This window comes from Gopherus flavomarginatus, chromosome 8 (genome assembly GCF_025201925.1).
Source record: "Gopherus flavomarginatus isolate rGopFla2 chromosome 8, rGopFla2.mat.asm, whole genome shotgun sequence".
In the NCBI taxonomy this organism is placed as follows: domain Eukaryota; kingdom Metazoa; phylum Chordata; order Testudines; family Testudinidae; genus Gopherus; species Gopherus flavomarginatus.
Genome location: NC_066624.1, coordinates 5662318 through 5683007, shown reverse-complemented (window position 1 = coordinate 5683007; position 20690 = coordinate 5662318). Strand labels below are relative to the sequence as shown.

General features: G+C 42.9%; 1 protein-coding gene across 3 annotated transcripts; it reads right to left on the bottom strand.

Moving 5' to 3' along the window:
• Positions 1–6643: 6643 nt before the first annotated feature.
• VGLL1 (vestigial like family member 1) lies at positions 6644–20619 on the bottom strand. 3 transcript variants are annotated; one of them, XM_050964869.1, is made up of 5 exons: positions 19714–20619; positions 14536–14765; positions 13305–13721; positions 9766–9825; positions 6644–9211 (listed from the first exon to the last, which is right to left on the bottom strand). In XM_050964869.1, the coding sequence occupies exons 2-5, from the start codon at positions 14744–14746 to the stop codon at positions 9171–9173; spliced, it is 729 nt and encodes a 242-aa protein (XP_050820826.1). In that variant the 5' UTR covers positions 14747–14765; positions 19714–20619; the 3' UTR covers positions 6644–9170. The 3 variants fall into 3 exon arrangements, with proteins under 3 accessions (XP_050820826.1, XP_050820827.1, XP_050820828.1); XM_050964870.1 differs by lacking the exon at positions 19714–20619 and adding an exon at positions 16089–16208; XM_050964871.1 differs by lacking the exon at positions 9766–9825.
• Positions 20620–20690: the final 71 nt, after the last annotated feature.

Below are 20690 nucleotides of genomic sequence, written 5' to 3'. Positions count from 1 at the left end.
GGTTCTAGTGTGGAGGTGATGAGCTAATTAAAAAAAAAAAACTCATACCTAGTCACCAGCCATACCTATAAATAGGTTGCAATCGAAAGTGTGTATCTCAAAATAAAGTTTGTGCTGTTGGAGGCTGGCTAACAATTTCATTGGTAATGGATGGGAAGGACTAGGATCCAGCTGGATCTCACCCTCACCTGTAGCTGGATCAACTCTTCAGTCTCAGCAGAAGAGAAAAGCAGTAATGCCTATCTGTCCCTGGACCTGCACAGGAGGGAACAAACCTTACTCCGAGCTGTATCTCATGCCACATATGTTAGAGCAGCGCAGTGAAGTAAGAGGTGCTGGGAACTAATGCAGGTAAAGCTGTTTGGTAAATGAGTGCAACTTGACGTAATTGGAACCACCTACTGGGCACTTGAGCGAAGGCCTTGTCTGAATAGGGAAGCTATTGCGAAATGGAGGTGGGGGTATGGGTTTGTTTTTTTTAAAATGCGTAGCAAGTATCCTGCACTAACTCCCCATGTGGACATTTCTTCTCACACTGTGGTTTACTGTAATCCACTTCCAAAGTGGATTAAGCCAAACTGGACAAAGGCACTCGGTGTAGAATGAGTGTCCATGTGGGGAGTTAGTGTGCGATAGCTAATCTGGACTATCAAACCCTTAGTGTTTCCAAAGCACCAAATGACTTTGAGTGCCCAGCTTGAGATACTTTATCAAAGGGGCCTGGTTCTAGACATTCTTTGGTCCAGTGGTTAGGACACTAGTCTTTGGCTTGGGAGATGGGCGTTCCTTTTGCCATCTGCAAAAAGGGGGATGATAGCGCTCCTATACCTCACAGCGAGGTTACATTAAAGATTGAGGCACTGAGATGCTATGATAGGGTGAGAAATATAAGTACTTAAGATGGATGGATGGACCTAGAATTTGTGGCAAAGTACACTGTATCTGAACTCTCAAGCACCCAGTGTGTTCCTCTTTAAATTGCATTATTTTTGTTGGCTTCAGCACATTAGGACCATGTCAACAAAGCAGATGGATACTGGTTTTAGCAAAACTGTGACCAAAAGTGCTCACTCTCTCTCTGTGCTAGGTTTCTGTGCCATCTAGTGGTGCCTCTAGACATCGTTGACCTGAAAGCTGTTTGATGCGCCTGCTGCTTCTGATCTCGTTTGCCTCCGTTTTACACTGCTGTTCCTCCATTGCTTTCAGTGAAACTACTCCTGATTTACACTGGTGGAAGAGCAGAATTAGGCCCAGTCTTACTGCATGAGTGAATTAGCAGTATAAGAGGCTATAATTCTGTGAGCGCTCGCTTGCTTTGTCAAGTGCATTCTACAGCCTGAGAGGCTTTGAACCAAAATTAAAACAAATGCTAGTCTATGTGAAAGAAACGTCTGAAATGTAAATATCAGCACCGGACTAACTGTGCGCTAATTTAAAATAGGCAGTAAGTAGTAATAAGAGGCAATAAATTTGCCAGTGCAGCCCACTGTCAAAGTTGGTTGCTTTTGCTGTGATGGGACACATTTACGCAATAGCATATTCACCTCCCCCTTAAGCTTTCAGCTTGTTTTGCTAGTAATAAGAATCTCTATCTGCAACTACAGCAGGAGACTATTTTTAACACTGTTAACAACTGATTAGAAGACAGGGTGGAATATCGAACCAGTTTCCAGTCACCCATGAAAATTATCACATCATAATGGCAGGAGTCGGAATATGGTCATCTCACCCATGAAGGAGTCAGAAGTCTGCCTGCCTGTCTACAAATATAAACAAGCAAAAGAGAATTTCAGACTTTTTGGTAATATAGTCGTTTAATTTGATCATCTGGCAAGAGTGTATTGTAGCTTCATATACAGCGATCACCGGGATTACATATGAAACAGTTGTGATGAATTTAACAATTCTTCAACGTGATGCCTTCTAATAGGGCTGGCAGAGCAGATCGCTTTACCACAGTGTGTAAGAACTTGTCTGGAATACTGTGTCATGAGTCTTTACAAGAATTTATAACAAGTTCATTAATAAATATGGAGAGCCTTCATCTGATCCTCATCATGTAGAGTTTGTAAACTGATAAACACACATACTCAGCGAACTGGTATTTCAGATCACTACATTCTCTTCTTTCCCCAAAGACTGAGTGCAGGGATTTTCTTTTTAGGGTAGTTTACAGGAGCCTGAAAACCTAATGATGTGGGTTGCAGTGTAGTTGTATCTGTGTTGGTCCCAGGATATTTGAAAGACAAGGTGGGTGAGGTAATGTATCTCATTGGATCAACTTCTATTGGTGAGAGAGACAAGCTTTCGAGCCACACAAAGTTCTTCTTCAGCTCTGGGATAGGTATTCTGTGTCATTACTAAATGCAAGGTGAAACAGAGTGTTAACCACAAGGAGTTAACACATGTTGCAATGCAAGAGACCATTCAAGGTGAAGTGGGCAGCTAACACCACTGCAGTCACAAAGGCAGGTTACAAATTGTTGTAATGAGCCACTGATCCAGTGTCATTACTAAGTCCATGATTTTTAGTATCTAGCAAAGGTATGAATTAAGTGCCTAGGATCATCTTTGGAAGATCTCATACAGGTTCTTTGAGGATAAGGACAGAGGTCAGATATGCAGTGATTTGTTTTGTGAAAAGTGTTTGCCCAGGGGTGGTATGGTAATTTTGTCATCACCTTTCTGTGAGTGCTTCAAGCGAGCGCATAATGATTCTCATTTCATCTACAGATTTTTGGGGCATTTGATGCACTGGAAGAGGTACACCACATATGATAGGCATGTGCAGGACCCACGGATCTTGAAAGGTGTGTTGCAGGGTAGGAAGATGTATTGATCATCATAGCAGTGGAGATATGTCGGCAGGTTTTGCGTCTGTTTTGGCAAGATCTAGTGCAGTGGTCACCAACTGGTTGATCCTAGAGGATCTCCCAGTCGATCATGATCTCCAGCGGTACAGTGTAGCTGCTTCTAAGGCAGATTCCCTGCTTATACTGGCCCCACACTGCTCCCAGAAGCAGCCAGCACAGCCCTGGGGAAAGGGGGTGGGCAGGTGTCTCCCCCGGCACACTGCTCCTGCCTGCAAGCACTGCCCTCACAGCTCCCATTGGCCGGAGGAGCTACAGGGTCAGTGCTTGCAGAGAGGGGCAGCGCACGGAGCCACGTGCTCCCCGCCCAGGGGCCGGGAGCAGCATGGGGCCGGGGTAGGCAGAGAGCCTGCCTTAGCCTCGCTGTGCCTGCCACCAACTGGGAGCCACCGGAGGTAAGTGCTGCTCCTAAGGGAGGCTGCACCCCAAGCTCCATCCCTGAGCGTCTTCCCGGAGCCTGCACCCCAAACACTCTCCTGCATCCCAACATGCTGCTCCAGCCCTGACCCCTTCTCAGAGCCTGCACCCCTGCCCCAGCACCCTGTATCCCCTCCTGTACCCCAACACTGTGCCCCAGCCCTGAGCTCTCTCCTGCACCCAAACTTCCTCCTAGATTTTGCACCCCTCATCCCCTCCTGCACCCCAACCCTCTGCCCCAGACTCAGCCCAGAGCCCCTTCCCACATTGCAAACCCCTCGGATCCAACCCAGAGTCCACACCTGCTCCTGAACCCCAACCCCTAGCCTGGTGAAAATGAGTGAGGGTGGGGGAGAGGGGGGATTGAGTGGGGGGGGCTTTGGGGAAGGAGTGGGGCTTTGGGGAAGAGGCGAGGTAGATCTTGGGTTGCCCTTAGATTGAAAAAGTGATCTTGGGCTAAAAAAGTTGGAGACCACTGGTCTTGTGCTTCTTTGAATTGGTGGGGAGCTTGCTTCCGATGGTGTTTGGAGAGGTTGGGGGTTGTTTGAAGGCCAAAAATGGAGGTTCATGAAATAAATCTTTCAGGATATGATCCCCGTTGAGTATGGATTGTAATTATAAAGGGCAAGTCTCAACTACAAAATTAAGTTGACTTACGTTATGTCAATGTATAGTCACAGCATCGGTTTTACATGATCACGCTATGCTCCTTCTGTTGGCAGTGCACATCCTCCTGCTCTCCCAGGAGAACTTCCACTGATTTAACTGTCAGTGTGGGGGGAGGACTGACAGCCAGAGCCCCACCACCGCCCGGGGCTGACAGTCTGATATAAGTAACAGCATCCACACTGACACTGCGTTGACCTAACTACATCAACCTAACCTCTGTGCCTCTTGTGGAGGTGAAGTTATGTCGGTGTAATGGGCAACTTATATTAGCAGGAGCAACATTGTAGTGTAGATGCTTATAAACTCTGTAACGTAGACCACACTTTAATGATACCTCACGTGGAGTGGTATGTGACAATCACCTCACCCACTTGTCTTTCTAACAATATGGCATGTCTTCCATAATGCTTTGCTGACTGGATCAGTGTGTTTGTGCATATTCTGACTTGGAAAAGTCACTTTCTTAGTAAATGGGAGGTTGCTACTGAGATTGTGCTGATCAAGATGTTACCTGTGACTTGAATGCCTGAGAGTATTTCCATTTCTGACCCCACTTCCCCGTCTCACTCCCACCAAACAGTTTCGGCGGAGGAAATAGAGAGGTTGCACTAGTATTTAAGAACATCAGAAGTCATTGGTTGATGTCCATTATTAGATAGGAGTGGACATGTCTCAGTACTCTTCCCATCACCATAGTGATTAATCATTTGGAGCTGAAACTGAACAGAAACAGGGGAAGCACCAGATGGTAATTACAGAAGGCGATATAATATTTTGCCAGGCCTTTGTTAGGAAGAAAATATGTAGTGCATGGGAATGAAGACATCTTTTCCAGAGGGAACAGTACATCAGCATAATCAGAAATACAATTGTGGATGAAAAGTCAAAAGGAGCAGCAAAAAATGCACTCTACCACCAACATTGTTGAAATGGAGAGACACTGTAGCTGTGTGGGTCCCAGGATATTACAGAGGCAAAGTGGGTGAGGTAATATCCTTTATTGGACCAGCTTCTGTTGGTTTGTCATATGTCTACAGTGGTGTTCAATGGGCCACTGCACTTTGAATGGTTTGCATAGTCTGTGCTAAGTACTTATGCTAATACTTATACTTATGCTGTTTAACCTTGTATTTAGCTGAGTACCTTTCCCAGACTTGTGGAAGAGTTTTGTGTAACTCAAAAGCTTCTCTTTCACCACCAGAAGCTGATCCAATAAACAATATTTTCTACCCATCTTGTGTTTCTAACATTGTTTAGAGGAAGAGCAAAACTCGGCATGCTACCTCCAGCTAACATAGGGGCAAATCTGGAGAAGTATTGACCACTCCCTGATGGCCAAAGGAAGAAATACTTCCTCCTGGAACATTGCTCACCAACTGGTAGATCACAATCACTGAGACTGAGAGAGACTGTCAGAGGCTCCATGACTGACAAGTCAATCATGATAAGGTTGCCAGCCTTCCTGCAGCCAAAAGGGGAGATCGGTCACTAACAGTCCTATAGAGCAGCAGTGCTAAGGCAGGCTCCCTGCCTGTCCTGGCCCCGTGCTGCCCCTAGAAGCAGCCAGCATGTCCAGCAATGGCTCCTGGGGGCGGGGTGGGGCAGGCAGCTCTGCCGCATGCTGCCCTCACCTGCAGGTACCACCCCCGAAGCTCCCATTGGCTGCGGTTCCCCATTCCCAGCCAATGGGAGCTTCAGAGGCAGTGCCTGCAGGTGAGAGCAGCATGTGGTGCCATCTGCCCCTCCCCCCACCCAGGAGCTGCTGCTGAATGTGCCAGCTGCTTCTGGGAGCAGCGTGGGGCCAGGGCATGCAGGGAGCCTGCCTTACCCCCAGTGCACTGCTGCCGCCTGAGGTAAGCAGTACCCAGCTGCAGCCCACACCCTGAACCTCTCTTTCACCCTAGCCCAGAACTCCCTGCTGCACCCCAAACCCCTCCCAGAGCCTATACCCTACACCCCAACCTGCTGACTGAGCCTCCTCCTGGAGCCAGCACCCTACACTCCATCCTGCACCCCACCCTCCTGCCCCAGACTCAGCCTGGAGCCCCTCGCAGAGTCCACATCTCCTTGTGCACCCCAATCCTGTCCCAGCCTGGGCAAAGCGAGTGATGAAGGGAGGGGAGATGGAATGAGTGGGGCGAGGCCTTGGAGAAGGGGCAGGGCAAGGGTGTTTGTGTGGTTACTGTAGTTTCTACATTTTTTTAAAAGTAGATCCTGGGTTGCACTTTAATTTCAAAAAGTGATCTTGTGCTTTTAAAAGGTTGGAGACAACTCTCCTAGAGGAACCAATCCTTACCCATTACTGATATAAATACAAGTGCTCAGAGTTCTTGTACATACAAGTAAAGATAAAATCCCACTATCCTGGAAATTTGCTTTCTGCTTAAATCCCTCTGTTTTTTCACATAGCTATGGTACTCTTCCCTTCCCTTCCCTTCCTAAATCAATCTAATGTAGCTGTGCACTGCTTTGTATGTGTTTAAAATATTCTCTGAGTGGAATGTTGATGGGTATATGATGGAGGTGTGTGTGTGTGTATAACATATGAGAGAAGGGTGCATGCCTCATGTCATCCCAGTAAAAGATACACACCTTAAAAAAACGTTTTGGTGACAAATAAAAAGCTGGACAGTGGCAATATAACCACCTTTTATATTTTTACAATTTTCAATCTTGACATTCACAGTTTTATACTATCATCTTTATATCTTCAGTTTTTTAAAGAAAATCATTTTAACTATTGCAATTTCAAAGTTGTAATTTCATCTGAGTTATTACCAGAAGCTATATCAGCTTTGATGCAGGAATTACTGGAGAGAATTCTTTGGCCTGTGTTAGCCAGGAAGTAAGGGTAGATTTCATTCATATGTTTTAAGGATATGATAAAAACTCATTGCAATGTGAGCTGGAATGGCCGGAGTAGTAATATCAAAGAAGAAACATATTGGAAAGCTACACCTAATGCTGGATCAGAAGAAGAAAAACAGTTCTGACTAAATATGAAGTGTTAGTTTTCAGTGTTTTTGTTTTTGCAGAGCAGTGGCACTGGTATAACAAATCAGTCAAACTGGTGCAACTTCTGTGTATAAATTCTTATGGGTTTAAAACAGGTCACTGGTCTTTAGCTCAGGCCTGTAAACTTATCAGTGCAAGCCAATCAGCTATAAACCAGGATTAAACAGTGATGAACAACTTTTTGTGTTACTCAACTAAATCAATATATAATAAAACCCTTAGTTAAATGGGTATGACTGTGGATAGACTAAGTCTTAAAGACCGTGGCCGATTGTCATCTAGTGTAAATGGAGCTCAGCGTATTTATACTAGCTGAGGATCTAGCCTATCTGTTGCAAACTCTAGATTTTCAAGTGTAAAATTTGCTTATAGGTTATGTAGAGATGGCACATGAAAGTAGTAACCCATTTAATGCACCAGAGGGATATCTTTCAATGCAGAGAGTAGATATGTGGGAAGGGGGGGAAATGCCCAAAAGTGAGGGGCTTCTTAACTTATAAAAGTCCCAATGACTTACCATTCAGCAGCTTAAGCAACAATAGTGGATTAGTTAGACCTCCCTATTCCTGCTACTGAGTAGTTGCTCACGAGTTCCATTGAAGCAGATGGCGATTATTGATGAGAACCACTCACCAAGGGGAGTGTGCAAGGGGCCCTGTGTATTGGATCACGTCTTTTTGTCCACATAACTTTTGAATATTTTCAGTCCTCTGAGCTTATTCAGCTCAAGATACCTTATGAATAGGAGAAATTAGTGGCATGACTATAATTAGGAAAATGTACATATTAAAAGATACTCTGGATCTTTACTTCCTGAATACTTTCGGAGGCCAGTAGAAAGCACTACCAGTTGCCCTACATTAGAGAGTTGGCTTCTTTCAAATGCCATAAAGGATAGAAAGGGCTCCTGTACAGTATTTCTGCCATGAGATACTGCAGTAGTTACACATGTGAACTTGAACACTGATCCGGTGAGATTTTTTCATGCAGTAATCGCAGCAGACATGTATGCTAGAGATGATCAGTGTGAAAGTTAAGAGATGAGTGTGTAATATCAACAGGCAGTATGTCTTCTGGGCAGGCAGCACAGGGGAGTGGGCAGGGGTGTGTGTGTGGAAATTCATGAATAGGACATGCTTGTGAAAAGAAGATCCCTCCAAGGTCAGAGGATTACCATGTACTGCCACTTGCCCAGCAATAATTACTCACAAGTCATATTACTTAAGTTGCTTTAAAATTAAACCACATAAAGCGCTGGAGGATACAAGTCACTATCAACAGGAAGACTGGGCCAGTGACTTAATAGGCCATCCTCCGCTCTAACGTCTATTGCTGTGGAACACATTCATCTTGCTCAGTAAAGACCCAAAATTCCTACCAGATCCACTAGTGCTACTTCACTGAAGCCCCAAGGAGCTGCACAGATATACCAAGGATGGAACTGGTCACTAAGGGACAAATATAGCCTCAGAAATGACCCATCCTTGCTGATAGTGGGGGTGGCACACTGAGGGCAGCTGGCTTCAGCAGTGTTACTGAGCATGCTCAGCACCAACTAAGCAGTAAATCTTGGGGGGGGGGGAGACCTTGCTAACCCTGCATTGCCTCTGTATAGCCTTGAGTCTCCAGTGGATGCCAAAGGGAATTGAAAGTATGAATCCAAGTATCGGATCCCTAATGTTTCCAAATCTCTAAAGACGGGGGAGAAATGAACTTGGCTATGTTGGCTTGTTTCTCATGTTCAGTCCTCCTGTAAACAGACTCAACTGAGCTATTTTAAACAAGTTCAAATCCAGCTGCCAAGTAAGGGAACTTGCCAGTGTGAGGACATGAAAGCTTGTGGCACTGAATGCATCCCCCCATAATGGTAATTCTTTCCAAAGGATGGAAAACAAAGGGTTGTAGGGGGATTTTAAAGTGCTAGGAGTCTTTAGAGGGCCCAAGGGCAATGCTTCTCCAGTCAAATATATTTCATTTATACAAGGCAAACTACTATGGTAGAATCACACAGGCTGGAAGTTATTTACTTAGAAGTAAATCACTCTTTTACAAAATAGTATATTAGCATGTGTAGTCATGCAACTGGCTGATTGGAAAAAACACAGAATGGCTGTGGTCTATTTCCTCCTGATTCACAATTGCGAATTATAAAAGTTCACAGAAAGAACTCTTCAGGAATAAAGCAGAAATGTCCATTGGCTAAAAGTATAAGTCTTGTCTTCTAGCCTGAGACTGGATACCTGAAAAATACAGCAATATGAAAGTAGTCAGTACAGCACGAGCCTACATGAATTCTTAAAAGGTTTTAAATAAATTTTCTTTTTTGGCACCTGGTGGTCATTTCATTGGGGCTATTTTAGTTCTGAGATAAATCACATCACTGAAAGTATAAAGAAGCCATGTGACCAGAGCAACCTCCCAAATGTGGGACAAAGAGCTAAGGTGAGATACCGGCAATAATAGTGGAAGCCTGAAGGATCTGGGGTTATTGCTCTGCTAGCACTAATATTGTAACTGCTGCTGCAGGGTGTGGTGTTTCTAACATCTCTACTAAAACTAGGAGATCGTACTAGAGTTGTGTAGGATGAAAGTAAATCTACCCTAGAGGCAGATAGTTGAGAAACACAGCTATGAAGTGTCCCAACTAGCATAGCAAACCACCATCTCCACAAAGAAACATGACTATTCTTAGAAGTATGTAACACACCTGGAACTACACCTTGTTGAAGATTACAAGAGCTCATTCCAATTTCATTTACACTGTTTTACTGTAACTGCTGGTCCCATTACCTACCTGAACTGGCAGGAGTGATGCTAGGGTTTCCTGGGCTTTGATAGGAGCTGGCTTTCCTTTCTTAATTTTAAGGGGAAAAAACATGATAAGCTGTAGTGGTACAACACTAAAAGTAGAATACACAGGCAGTAGTTCTTACATGAAACATTGTGCTTTTGCAACCCAGCTTTTGGCACAGGTGTTGCAGGACCATTGCACAGCATTCTGTGCTTTTATAAATGTAAATATCAGCAGGTCTAGAAAAAAGTCCCTAGTGCATTGAGAAGTATTCTCTCTTGGTTAGAGCCAAGAACTAGAAATCAGAATTCCTAGGGCCTGATTATAGACTGCAAGGGGAGTAGCTATAATGACTCACTGTGTGAACTTGAGCATGTAACTTTTTCTGTGCTGTAGATTGCCCATATGCACAGTGGTATGTCACAGAGCTGTTAGAGCTTTTCAGACATATTAAAGCCTCCTGAGATCCTCAAAGGGAAGACAGTAGTTGGAAAATGGCAACCTTTTCCCCCCTCCCCTCAACAGTTTTTCCCTGACATTTTGAATTTTTTAAAGTTTCAACCAGCTCTGGTGTTAGCATTATTACTTCTCTGTCCTGACCCTATGCTCACTCACCCAGCCTACATGAAATGCTTCCTGCTAGTGTAAGAGTGAGTTCCATATGCTTTAATACCCAGACCCACACTGCCAGGCCTTAATTAGAATCCTATAAATCCAGAGCACATTGTTAATGTAGTAAGAACATCACTTAGTATTTGCAAATATTAACAATGGCAAACAATACACCCTGCAAGGAGAAATCTAGGAAATATATGTGCAATGTAAACACAAAGCTAAGTCCATCTATTAATGGACCTAAAGCAAAAAATTTCTGTTTCAGAAATACACACTGTGTTTTCCTTATGGGGTCTGAGAACAAAGATGCACTCTGCGGTCTGACTTGAGAATCTCCTCTCCTTTTCAGCTCCACTAATGTGAGTAATGATGGAAGCCCTTGCAGAGATGGGATGGCAGCCTGTCCAGGCGCACAGGAGGCTGAGTGTTCCCCTGTTTATATTCATGGCTGGATAGTTTTAAAAACACCACCTACTCTGAATTGCTTTGTTAATATATCATTGCCCCTTCCTGCTGTGGACATTCAGCTGTCTGGCCCATAGCAGATGTGCTACACATTCCCCAGTGTCTCTTTAAGGAGTTTTAAAAACCATTTTCTTGTGAAATTAATGGGGAGAAGGGGCCAGATTGACAGCCCTGGTTAGAAAAGTCCTGTGTTCTCCCAGAGAACAGGGATAGCATAGGCAGCAGCAGTGCCAGCATCCCCACCAGCGAGTTGAACCCAGCCTGGAGGGACATTGAGGGAAGAGCTTCAATGTCCACATCTGTTCAGTCCTAGGTGGGTCAGAGACTAATAATGGTGCCAATTAGTCCCAACTGCAGTGGCTGACTCTCTGATGTGGGCACCAGGGAAATGGACTAAACTCCTCTCTCATGGGTCGCTGAAAGGTGTAAATTTTGGTCACGAAGCTCTTTAGGGCAGAGACCATCTTTTTGTTCAGTGACTGGCGCCTATCCAAATGGGATCACCTATGGATGCAACCATGTTACAAATAACTAACCCCCAGATTTTCCTGGTGACTGAGTTTGTCTGAAGCTGTTCTGTCATACGTTTCTGCCCCCTATCACCATAGTATTGGAGCGTCTCACAGTCTTTAATGTATTTATCCTCATTTCAGCTCTGGGAGCGTAGCAGTGCTATCAACCCCATTTCACAGATCACCTCCCTGTCCCTCTGTTCCCTAAGTGACTTGTCCAAGGTCACACAGGAAGCTGTGGCAGAGCAGGGACTTGAACCCAGGTCTTCCAAATCCTAGTGTCTTAACCCCTGGACTACTTTAATCCCTTTTGGAAAGGAACAGGGATAGCCATAGCGTGAATTACACCCTGTCTATAGAGTCTACTGAACATCGTTAAATATTTATTCAGTAGTGTTTGAAGTGAATATTAGTGCCGTTTCCTGGGTCTAGCTGGGAGACCAGCATGGCTCAAGGACCAGCCTTTTAGCCCAATTATTGTTGTAATGGGGAGGGGAAAAAAAACTCTTAGGCACATGGACATTTTTTTTTATGGGTGCTGTGGTTTGTTTCTGTATATGGGGTATAATTAACGCCTACACAATAGTCAGATTGCTCAAATAATATCTAAACATTCTACTCCACTTATAGCCATACTCTGAGCTTCCAGCACGCACCCAGCTGTTACCCACTTTGAAATCTACTGGTGAAAAGTGATATCTAAGAGCTAGGGGCGCTCAATCATTTATGTGTGTTCTTAATATATTGTCGCTTACTTACATATTCGGTGTCTCCTCAACATAACACAGAGGGGAAAGAGCTGTGCATGAAACTATAGAGGAAACAATTATAGTGCTACACTATGCAGCCAACACACAATTCCCAAGTACTACAGTACATATCATTGATGCTCTGTTGAAAATACTTCCAGCCAAGGGCTCTGAATTGTTAACTTACGACCTTGTCTTGTGTATCATTTTAGGTTGCTATAAAAGGGACATTATTGGGGTGTGATATAGATTGTGTATTGCTTATTGTGCTAAACATAAGGAGGCAAGTCGGAGAACACAAGTAATGGGGTTATTAGGCTTTGCTGGGGTTAAAGGCTGATTTTATTAGTATGAGACTTTGTGGAAGTAGTTATGCTAAAGGGCTGAGTTTTAATTAGAAGTTAGCAGGCCCAAGAAGTTAAGCCCAGGTCATTAATTCTGCACTCTTATTCTGAGAGAGAGAGAGAGAGAGAGAGAGAGAGAAGTGACCACAGTGGTACAATACATCACAGAATTATAAAAGTAATTCTGCAATAAGAGAGTTCTGGCAATTTGGTAACTAGGCAGTTAATTCCTATGCATTAATGAAGTCTAAGAAATAATTGATGTTTAGTGATTAAGCGCATAATTTACAGAGATCCAGAATGCCACATACGAATAAGAGGCTGGTGTTAATCTTGTTATGGTCCAATATATCACATCAAGATTAGGTATAAAAGTTCCAGTCTAGTTCCCTGGTTTTTTGCTTCCTGAACTGGTGTCAGCTAACTCGTGGCCTTCAGGAGTGCTCTGCTCACTGTGTATTCAGCTCTATCTCTAAGTGTTGTAAGTATGCTATCGTATCGTATGGCTTAAAAGTAGTTGCTATGTATAAGGCTTTCTGCTGTTTGGTTATATTGATGAGTAGAATTATGTGGTTTCTATGTAAGGGGTCAACTGAATATGTATATCTCGCTTGCAAATCAAGTCAGTCTTGTAATGAAAGAGAAAATTCTGTATAGCCCACTTTTTAAAAAGTACCTGTGAAAATCAATGTGTGTGTGATAGGTTTATAGTTTCATTATTTGATCAACTACAGAATAAACTGGATTGAAGAGGAGCTAGACTGAATGAGTCTGCTTTTACCACCTTCAGGCATAGATTTTTATTTTTCATTTATAAAGGCAAATCACAATAAAAGGAATAGTAAATATTTTCTTACCTTCCCCAGGAGTTAAACTTTGACTCATATTTTGTAACCTAGCTGATCCAGTAATACAGGCTGAGTTAGAGCTTTGCTTCACGACAGATTCCTGGCTAGATGCTGGGCACCTTTCCTGTTGCAGAAAATCAAGAAAAGAACCGTATTTCCCATCAGACATTGGTCCCTGCACCATATGAGGGTCAGGCAAGGAGCGAGGATATCCTGAATCAGTAAGATGTGGATTAGCTATCGAAGGGAAGTGCCACAACTCTGCAGGCTGAATAGGAGGATTCCGCAGAACTGATGCCTGATGGTGGTCTGTAGCAGCAGCCGACAAATTCAGATCAGAATTCGATGTGTTTGTAGCAGGAGATGATTGATATGACTTGGTCCAATGAGAAGAGAAATTCCACTGATGGGTAGACATGTGGCTATCTAGTTTTAAAGAGAAGAGTGTTGGAAGCTTTATTGAAGTTCTTATTTACTTTTCCAAGACAAATTCCAACTAACTTTTATGGGAAATTTTTATCTAAGTAAAGGCTGCAAAATTTCATCCAGATTATATAAAAGGAAACTCTTACAATAATTGACTTATTTAGTACAATACTAGTTTTTAAAAAACAAATCTACACTAAAATAGACTAACCTAGAAAGTCACTACCACCTCTAACTGTGACTGTGAAACATCTCAGGCATTTTTTCTGAGGGGTAGGTGGCATAGGGTTCCTCGATGTCTGTCTGAATTTTTTTGTCTTAAATTCTGCAGCAGCCCTGATTGGCTACTCTTCCCAGGAGGTGGGCAGGTAGGGAAGGCCGTTAATCAGAGGAGGTTTCCCTGCAGAGAGAGCAGAAATTTGGGTGGAGGGCTGGAGCTTCTCGTGTCATGGCAAGACAAACTCTCTTCAGTTTAATTTTAAAAAATGATCTAAAATGATGTCCTACATCGGAGACAGGTGGAGACTTTCTTCATAAAGTAGAGCCCTGATCCTGCCCTTGGACCCATGCAGAGATTCACTGGGGATCCACACAGGCGGGCCCAATGGCTTACCCATGAAATCCTAGGTACAAGATCAGGGCTTTGAAAGAATGATTTCACTCTTGATCAGAATTTGGACTCCTTTGTGAAAATGGGCCTACATAGAAGTAATTTGATAATTTGGCCCTCAGTGTCTAAATGTCCCAGCATAACTCTCTAGTGAGTTAAACAGCAGCATTGCATTGAAACACACACTGATGGAAAACTGCTCACCTTTCTTCAGGGTAACATCCTCACTCTTGTGCTTTGTGCTCAGATCTTGTGGGTTCTTGGCATTTCTTAACGCTCTAGAAAAGTGTTCATCTATCACACTGTTAAGGTCCCCTTGAAAGTAAGTAAATACAACACTCTGAGACCCCCATTCTGTTTTCACAGGCTGTTTGCTTTTACTCAGTGTTGGAGAGTTTTTCCTTTCTGCTTCCATCTTCAGTAACTAGCAGTGCCTATGAACAAAAACAAGGACTTTTGAACCAAAGTTGTATTGCCAATGTTGGGTTTGATCATCTCCCCCCTGAAGCTCGTAGGACTTGAAGGACCGCTTTCTGTAGAAGTGGAGTCAGATCCTATATCTGGGCTCCTGCTTGCTGCACTCTCCCTTTTCCCACCAATTTGCACAAGGACCTATAAATCCTGTGTGTACACGATTGCTGGCTCAGATTCGATGGGTGCACATGGATATCTGTGCAGGAATGCCAACAAAAGAGCTAAATGATGCCAACTGGCCAGGTTGGTCCTTGCAGTAAGATTTATAATCTATAGGTGCAAAAGGTGGTATGAGGATGGATAAATTTCTCTCTGCTACACAGTTTCTGTGCATGTATAGGATCAATGGCTGGAGCTCCTAAATAAGGCAGAAAGAAAGGGTGGGGTGGCAGGGAACCAGAGACACAAACTGTTCACTCACTAAGCAGTCCTCTTTTGGAAGGCACTGTGCCTAGACTCCACATGTCCTGCCTGGTATTACCCAAGTCACAAAATGGGAGCCTGATGGTCTATTGGCATTAGCTCTAGGAATGATGTCCATCTGGCCAAGCTGGCAAAAATAGTATTAAGATGGTCTTAGTCAGCAACCACTGTGCTCGTGTCTCAGGCAGTGTACTCTATGCTGTCTCATGGTGGTGCCACAGAACCATTACAGAAGTTACTCGACTGTTACACTTAATGTTAAATTAATATTTATCCTGAGGATCAGAGTGTGCACTTCAGGGATCCCCAACACACTCCAATGTTGGCTTAAAATAGCCCTTTCAAGCTTATGTAATAAAAATATTGCTTGCACACAAGCACATAGATGGATACAAGGTAATAGCTATGCCATACCAGCGTCAGAAGCAGTTGCAGAAGCCCTAGATTTATGACCACGTGTCTATAGTCTCTGAACAGCTGCAAGTTAAATTTGTTTGCTTGGTGCACTCATTTTCTATCATTTAAAACCAGTGCTGGCAAGTGCCTGCTTGGCATCAGTTATTGTTCTCTAGTACCACTGGACAAACTGTAGTATAGGAGCTATTCTTTGTAACCTCTATAGGAGATGGGATGGTCTAGTGTTTAGAATGGGAACCTGGGAATCAGAACTACGGGGGTCCCAGTATTACCTGTTGCATGCATACAATTCCCAGAGAGGTCAAGGTAAGTGGCATGGATGCAATAATTGAGCTCAAAAGTTCTATGCTACAAATTCAAAAATGTCAGACTTCCAGAAAACAACAAAACCCCCCATAATTGGCCCCTAAATTGAGAGGCTTAAATTTTGTCTTAATTCCTACATCAGTCCTGGTTGGCAACTCTTCCCCAGAAGGTGAGCAGGTACGGAAGGCAACTACTCAGAAGAGGTTTTCCCTCCAGGCAGGGCTGAAGCTTCTCACAGTCGTGGCAAGACAACTTCCAGTTCCGGCTGAAATCACAAGGGTTGGCAATACTGACTTATTGTGTTATCTTGGAGCAAGTCAGTTCAACTCTCTGAGCTTCATTTATTCCATTAATAAAATGGGAGACCACCTTCTCTTAGCTCACAGAGCTAGTGAGCAAATGGAATTTCTGTCCCCCGGGAAACTTAGACATTCTGAAATTTATTTTAGAATTTATTTTGTGGAATATTTCAAGATTTGACTTTGTCCTGATTTGGGATGAAATTAATGTGATTTAGAAACATCAAAATGACCTTGTCAAAACACTTCAGCCAGTAAGGTTGAAACTTCATTTTACAAAGTTTAAAAAAATTTTAAAGTCAAAATGAGATGTCTAAATACTCCATTTTGAATTTTCCCCTCAAATGTTGTCAAAGTTAACACATTCTCACAGAACACCTTGAATCTGACTAACAGCATTTTGCAATGAAAGTGGTGATGGATTTTTTGACCAACTCTGTTCTGAGGTATTAAGATTGATTCACTAATGTCTGGGAAATGCTTTGAGATCCTTTAAGGAACAGATCTCAGAGAATGGCTCTGGCTCCAGAGTCTTGCTACAGTCAACATAAGAATGTTGTATCAGAGAGGGAAAGGAAAACCCTGCCCCATGTTCTCTTATGACACTTACTTCAGTGGAGCTTAGACACGTAGTTCCTTACACATTCAGGTTAGACTATCAAGTGACAAACCAAACACAAACAGATGATGCTCTGTATATTTTAATTTATATTTCATTTCGCCGGGCAGGAGAAACAAGCCTTGGCCCAGCTCAGATATTCAAGTCAGGGAATTCCAAAAAACTTTCAAACCCTGACTCAGGATTAAATCACATCTTGCCACACACAAATGATTGCCCCTATCTAGGTAAGCTTTTCCTTGTTCAAGGCAGGCTATGTATGAATAGCCATATGAGAAATCCTTTGATTACCATATAGTAGACTTTTCAAGGCACTGCTAGGAGTGCATTTATTCATACTAGGCACACTGAGACTAGCATTTCCCTAACTCATTTTAAACAAATCTTTTGTTGGATAGGTGTAAGCACTGATGAAATTTGCCATCAGTTTAAATGTGAATCATTAGCAGAGGGACTGCATTTTGGAAAGTGATGCTGAAGAGACTTGGAGTCTGGTGAATAACCAACTCAACTTGAGCTCCCAGTATGATGCTGCAGTTAAGAAAGCTAAGATCTATGAAAAAGAGTACTTGTGGCATCTTAGAGACTAACATTTATTTGAGCATAAATTTGTTAGAGACTAACATGCCACAAGTACTCCTGTTCTTTTCATGGATACAGATTAACATGGCTGCTACTCTGAAACCTAAGATCTATGGATGTATAAACAGAGAAATATACAGTGGCAGTAGAGAGATGGTATTACCTCTCTATACAGCATAGGTGCAATCTTCAGCAGAATAGTGTGTCCAATTCTGGTGTCCACACTTTAAAAAGTATATTCATAAATTGGAAAGGGTTTAGAAAAGATTGAATAATGAGGTCTGGAAAACCTGCCTTACTGTGAGAGACTAAAGCAGCTCAGTATTTATCTTATCCAGGAGAAAGCTGAAGAGGTGACTTAATCACAGTCTTTACATACCTATGTGGGAATTACATTTCTGATCCTAGCACTTCTGATCTTTACCTCTAGCAGAAAGATGTAATGAAATCAAATGGCTGGAAGTTAAAAGCAGACATAAAAAAAGTAGACTAAAAATTAGGTGCAATTAAAAAATGTGAGGTCTTATGTTTATACACATTTCCTAGTACAAAGGGGTCCTGCTTCATGATTGGGGCCTCTAGTGCTATCACAGAAATTAATAAACGGAAGGTTCAAAGAAGAAGCCTCAAAGAGCTTGGACTCCAACACCACCAGAAAAGCACAATATTCCTACTTGATTTTCCACTGTCATTGTCCATATTCTGCACCAAACAGCACAGCTGATTTACCTTAGTGAAGAAATAGTGGCTTTTACTTAGCCTTGATTTGGGAAATCTCAGGCCTACAGCATCATGTAAATTCTAGTATGAATCATTAAGTGGGTCTCTCTACATCTGAGTCCACAGATTTTTTCAGGCTAGTGGAAGGGATTATGCTCAGGATCACTTGCTGCCAGAGCACTTGCAGGAGTCAAATCTATCCCATGCCTCGCTTTTAGAGGGATGGCAAGCACCCTGTGATTGAACTCTCCCTAATGAATGCTCTTTTAAAAACACCTGTTCCAAGATTTCCTCCGTTATTTGTGATTACACATTAAAAATTCATTAAGATTGTAAAGTCAAGCACTCAATTTCCAGGCCAAAGGACTACTTCTCTCATTACAAGTCACAATGTCCCTAGATCACCCTAGTTAACCATCCTCAAGCTACTCAAGACTTTAAATTGCATCTGGAGGCAGGGTTTTTTCCCCAGTAGGAGTGCTCAGGCATCTTCAGCTCCTCTCACTTAATGAAAAGGACTGCGTAGTTACAGCACTAGACAAGATACAACAAAGTCCTATGAGAAAATAATCAGTATCTATCTAGTTTTCCATACCATGCTCATACCCATGGTATCTGTGCACCTAAAACCATGAAATACTGTTTGAAGCCAACTTATGGCAATAGAATCATGACTGAGGTCATTTCTATCTATCCATCCCCTGGAATGAATCATTTGGACAAGGTTTGGGTGATAGGGAGGTTGACAGTATAAAGGCAGGGCCAAGATTTGGGCAGTATGTTAACCACCCCAGCCTGAACTTTCCACTCCTCCATCTCCAGCAGGAAGACTACAAAGAGGTAGCATACATTGCTTCCAGGGCAAATGGTCACAGAGCTAGAAGCCACTAGTTCACTTGCCTACCACAAACTACTGTCAAAACGCGTTTAAGAGGAATGTATTGATTCAGAGTGGAAGAGTACAAACAGGGTAGGATTTAAGAATTTTTTTTTAAAACAACCTCTTATTGAAATACAAGGACAGACTTACTGCCTTAAAAATGTATCCCCAGGGTCTCCCCCAACTATAGTGAGACTTGGTGCAGGTAAGAACATAAGAACGGCCATACTGAGTCAGACCAAAGGTCCATCTAGCCCAGTATCCTGTCGTCCAACAGTGGCCAGTGCAGGTGCTCCCGAGGGAACGAACAAGTAATCATCAAGTGATCCATCCCATTGTCCATTCCCACCTTCTGGTTGTATAAAGTTCATTTGCTCTTTGAGAGCCAAGATGTGTAGCTAGCAAGTCCCAGGGAATCCGAATGGTTACAGTTGCTGCAGATGACAAGGCTCTGTGCTGGTTCTCCAACACAGTGTCTCATGGAAAAACTTTGCCCTCTGTTCCCTGCTGCCCAGAGATCCAGAACTGCCTGGAAAAAAAATTCTCCTTTCTCTCACTGTTTTTCCAAGCAGCATACAAACAGCTCAGTGAAAGTCTCACCCTTTTCCAAATACATGTGGAGAAGTTACTCTAAGAGTACTGATACAACAGGATTCTCTTACCTTATTTTTACTGCCTTCAGTTAAGCCCCACTGGGAGACTATCCACACTCTGAACAGTCATGCTGTGGTATGCAGTGGCGTCTGTGATCCTTTCCCAGCACGGATGTGTCAGTTTTGCAGAAGAATCCAGGGAGCGTGCATGAGCTCCCTAGCTGCTTTCTACCCCCTAGCTGTGACTGAATTAGGCGTTTCCTTCAGCTTGTTACTAAGAATGCATGAAATGCACTCCAACAAGTCAACCAGGTTAGGTTGTTTCAGGAATGAGGAAAATAGGCTTTTAAAAATAGGATTTTGTTGACAATGTGTACATAATCAAGGAGACAATATCTACACTGAAGAACAGTTCCTAGTTTAAAAAAAAAAAGTAGCAAAGAATCACTGGGTACATGACCAGGATCAAAAATGTTACCTTCCTACAAAAGGTCAGACATACCTGAAGTCACTTATATAGATTGTATTCAACACTGAAGAGGAAAGATTGCTTAGATGCCACCCCCAGATGCCTTATTTTCCATTTTCCCTGTCTCCTACCCCACCTTACATCCCTCTGCTTTCTGGTCCCACTGAAGTGATGGCTATAGCCGTGCATGTGGGTACAACAAAAAAGTATCTGCTCAACAGAATACAAGAGTTAGGTAGGTTGCTTGCTTAACTTCACTTTCTCTGTCCTAAACACATTCTACCTGTCATCTTGATGCAAGCTACCCAGCAGAAGCTGCAATTCTGGGTGGAATTAAGTTTGGTTTTAGTGTGCCTATCCATTTTCAGAAACTTTCATAGCACAAGAGAGAAAAAATAGAATGTATAGATTGTAAAGTAATCTTACCAGAGATACAAAGTCTGGCTCTAAAACATCAGTGTATATGTACACATGCATTAAAGTTACTATTCAACCACAATTTATAAATATTAATTCATGCTGCCTTAACAAAAAACTTACAAATCAAATGAGGAATTAGCCTAAAAACACTGATCAA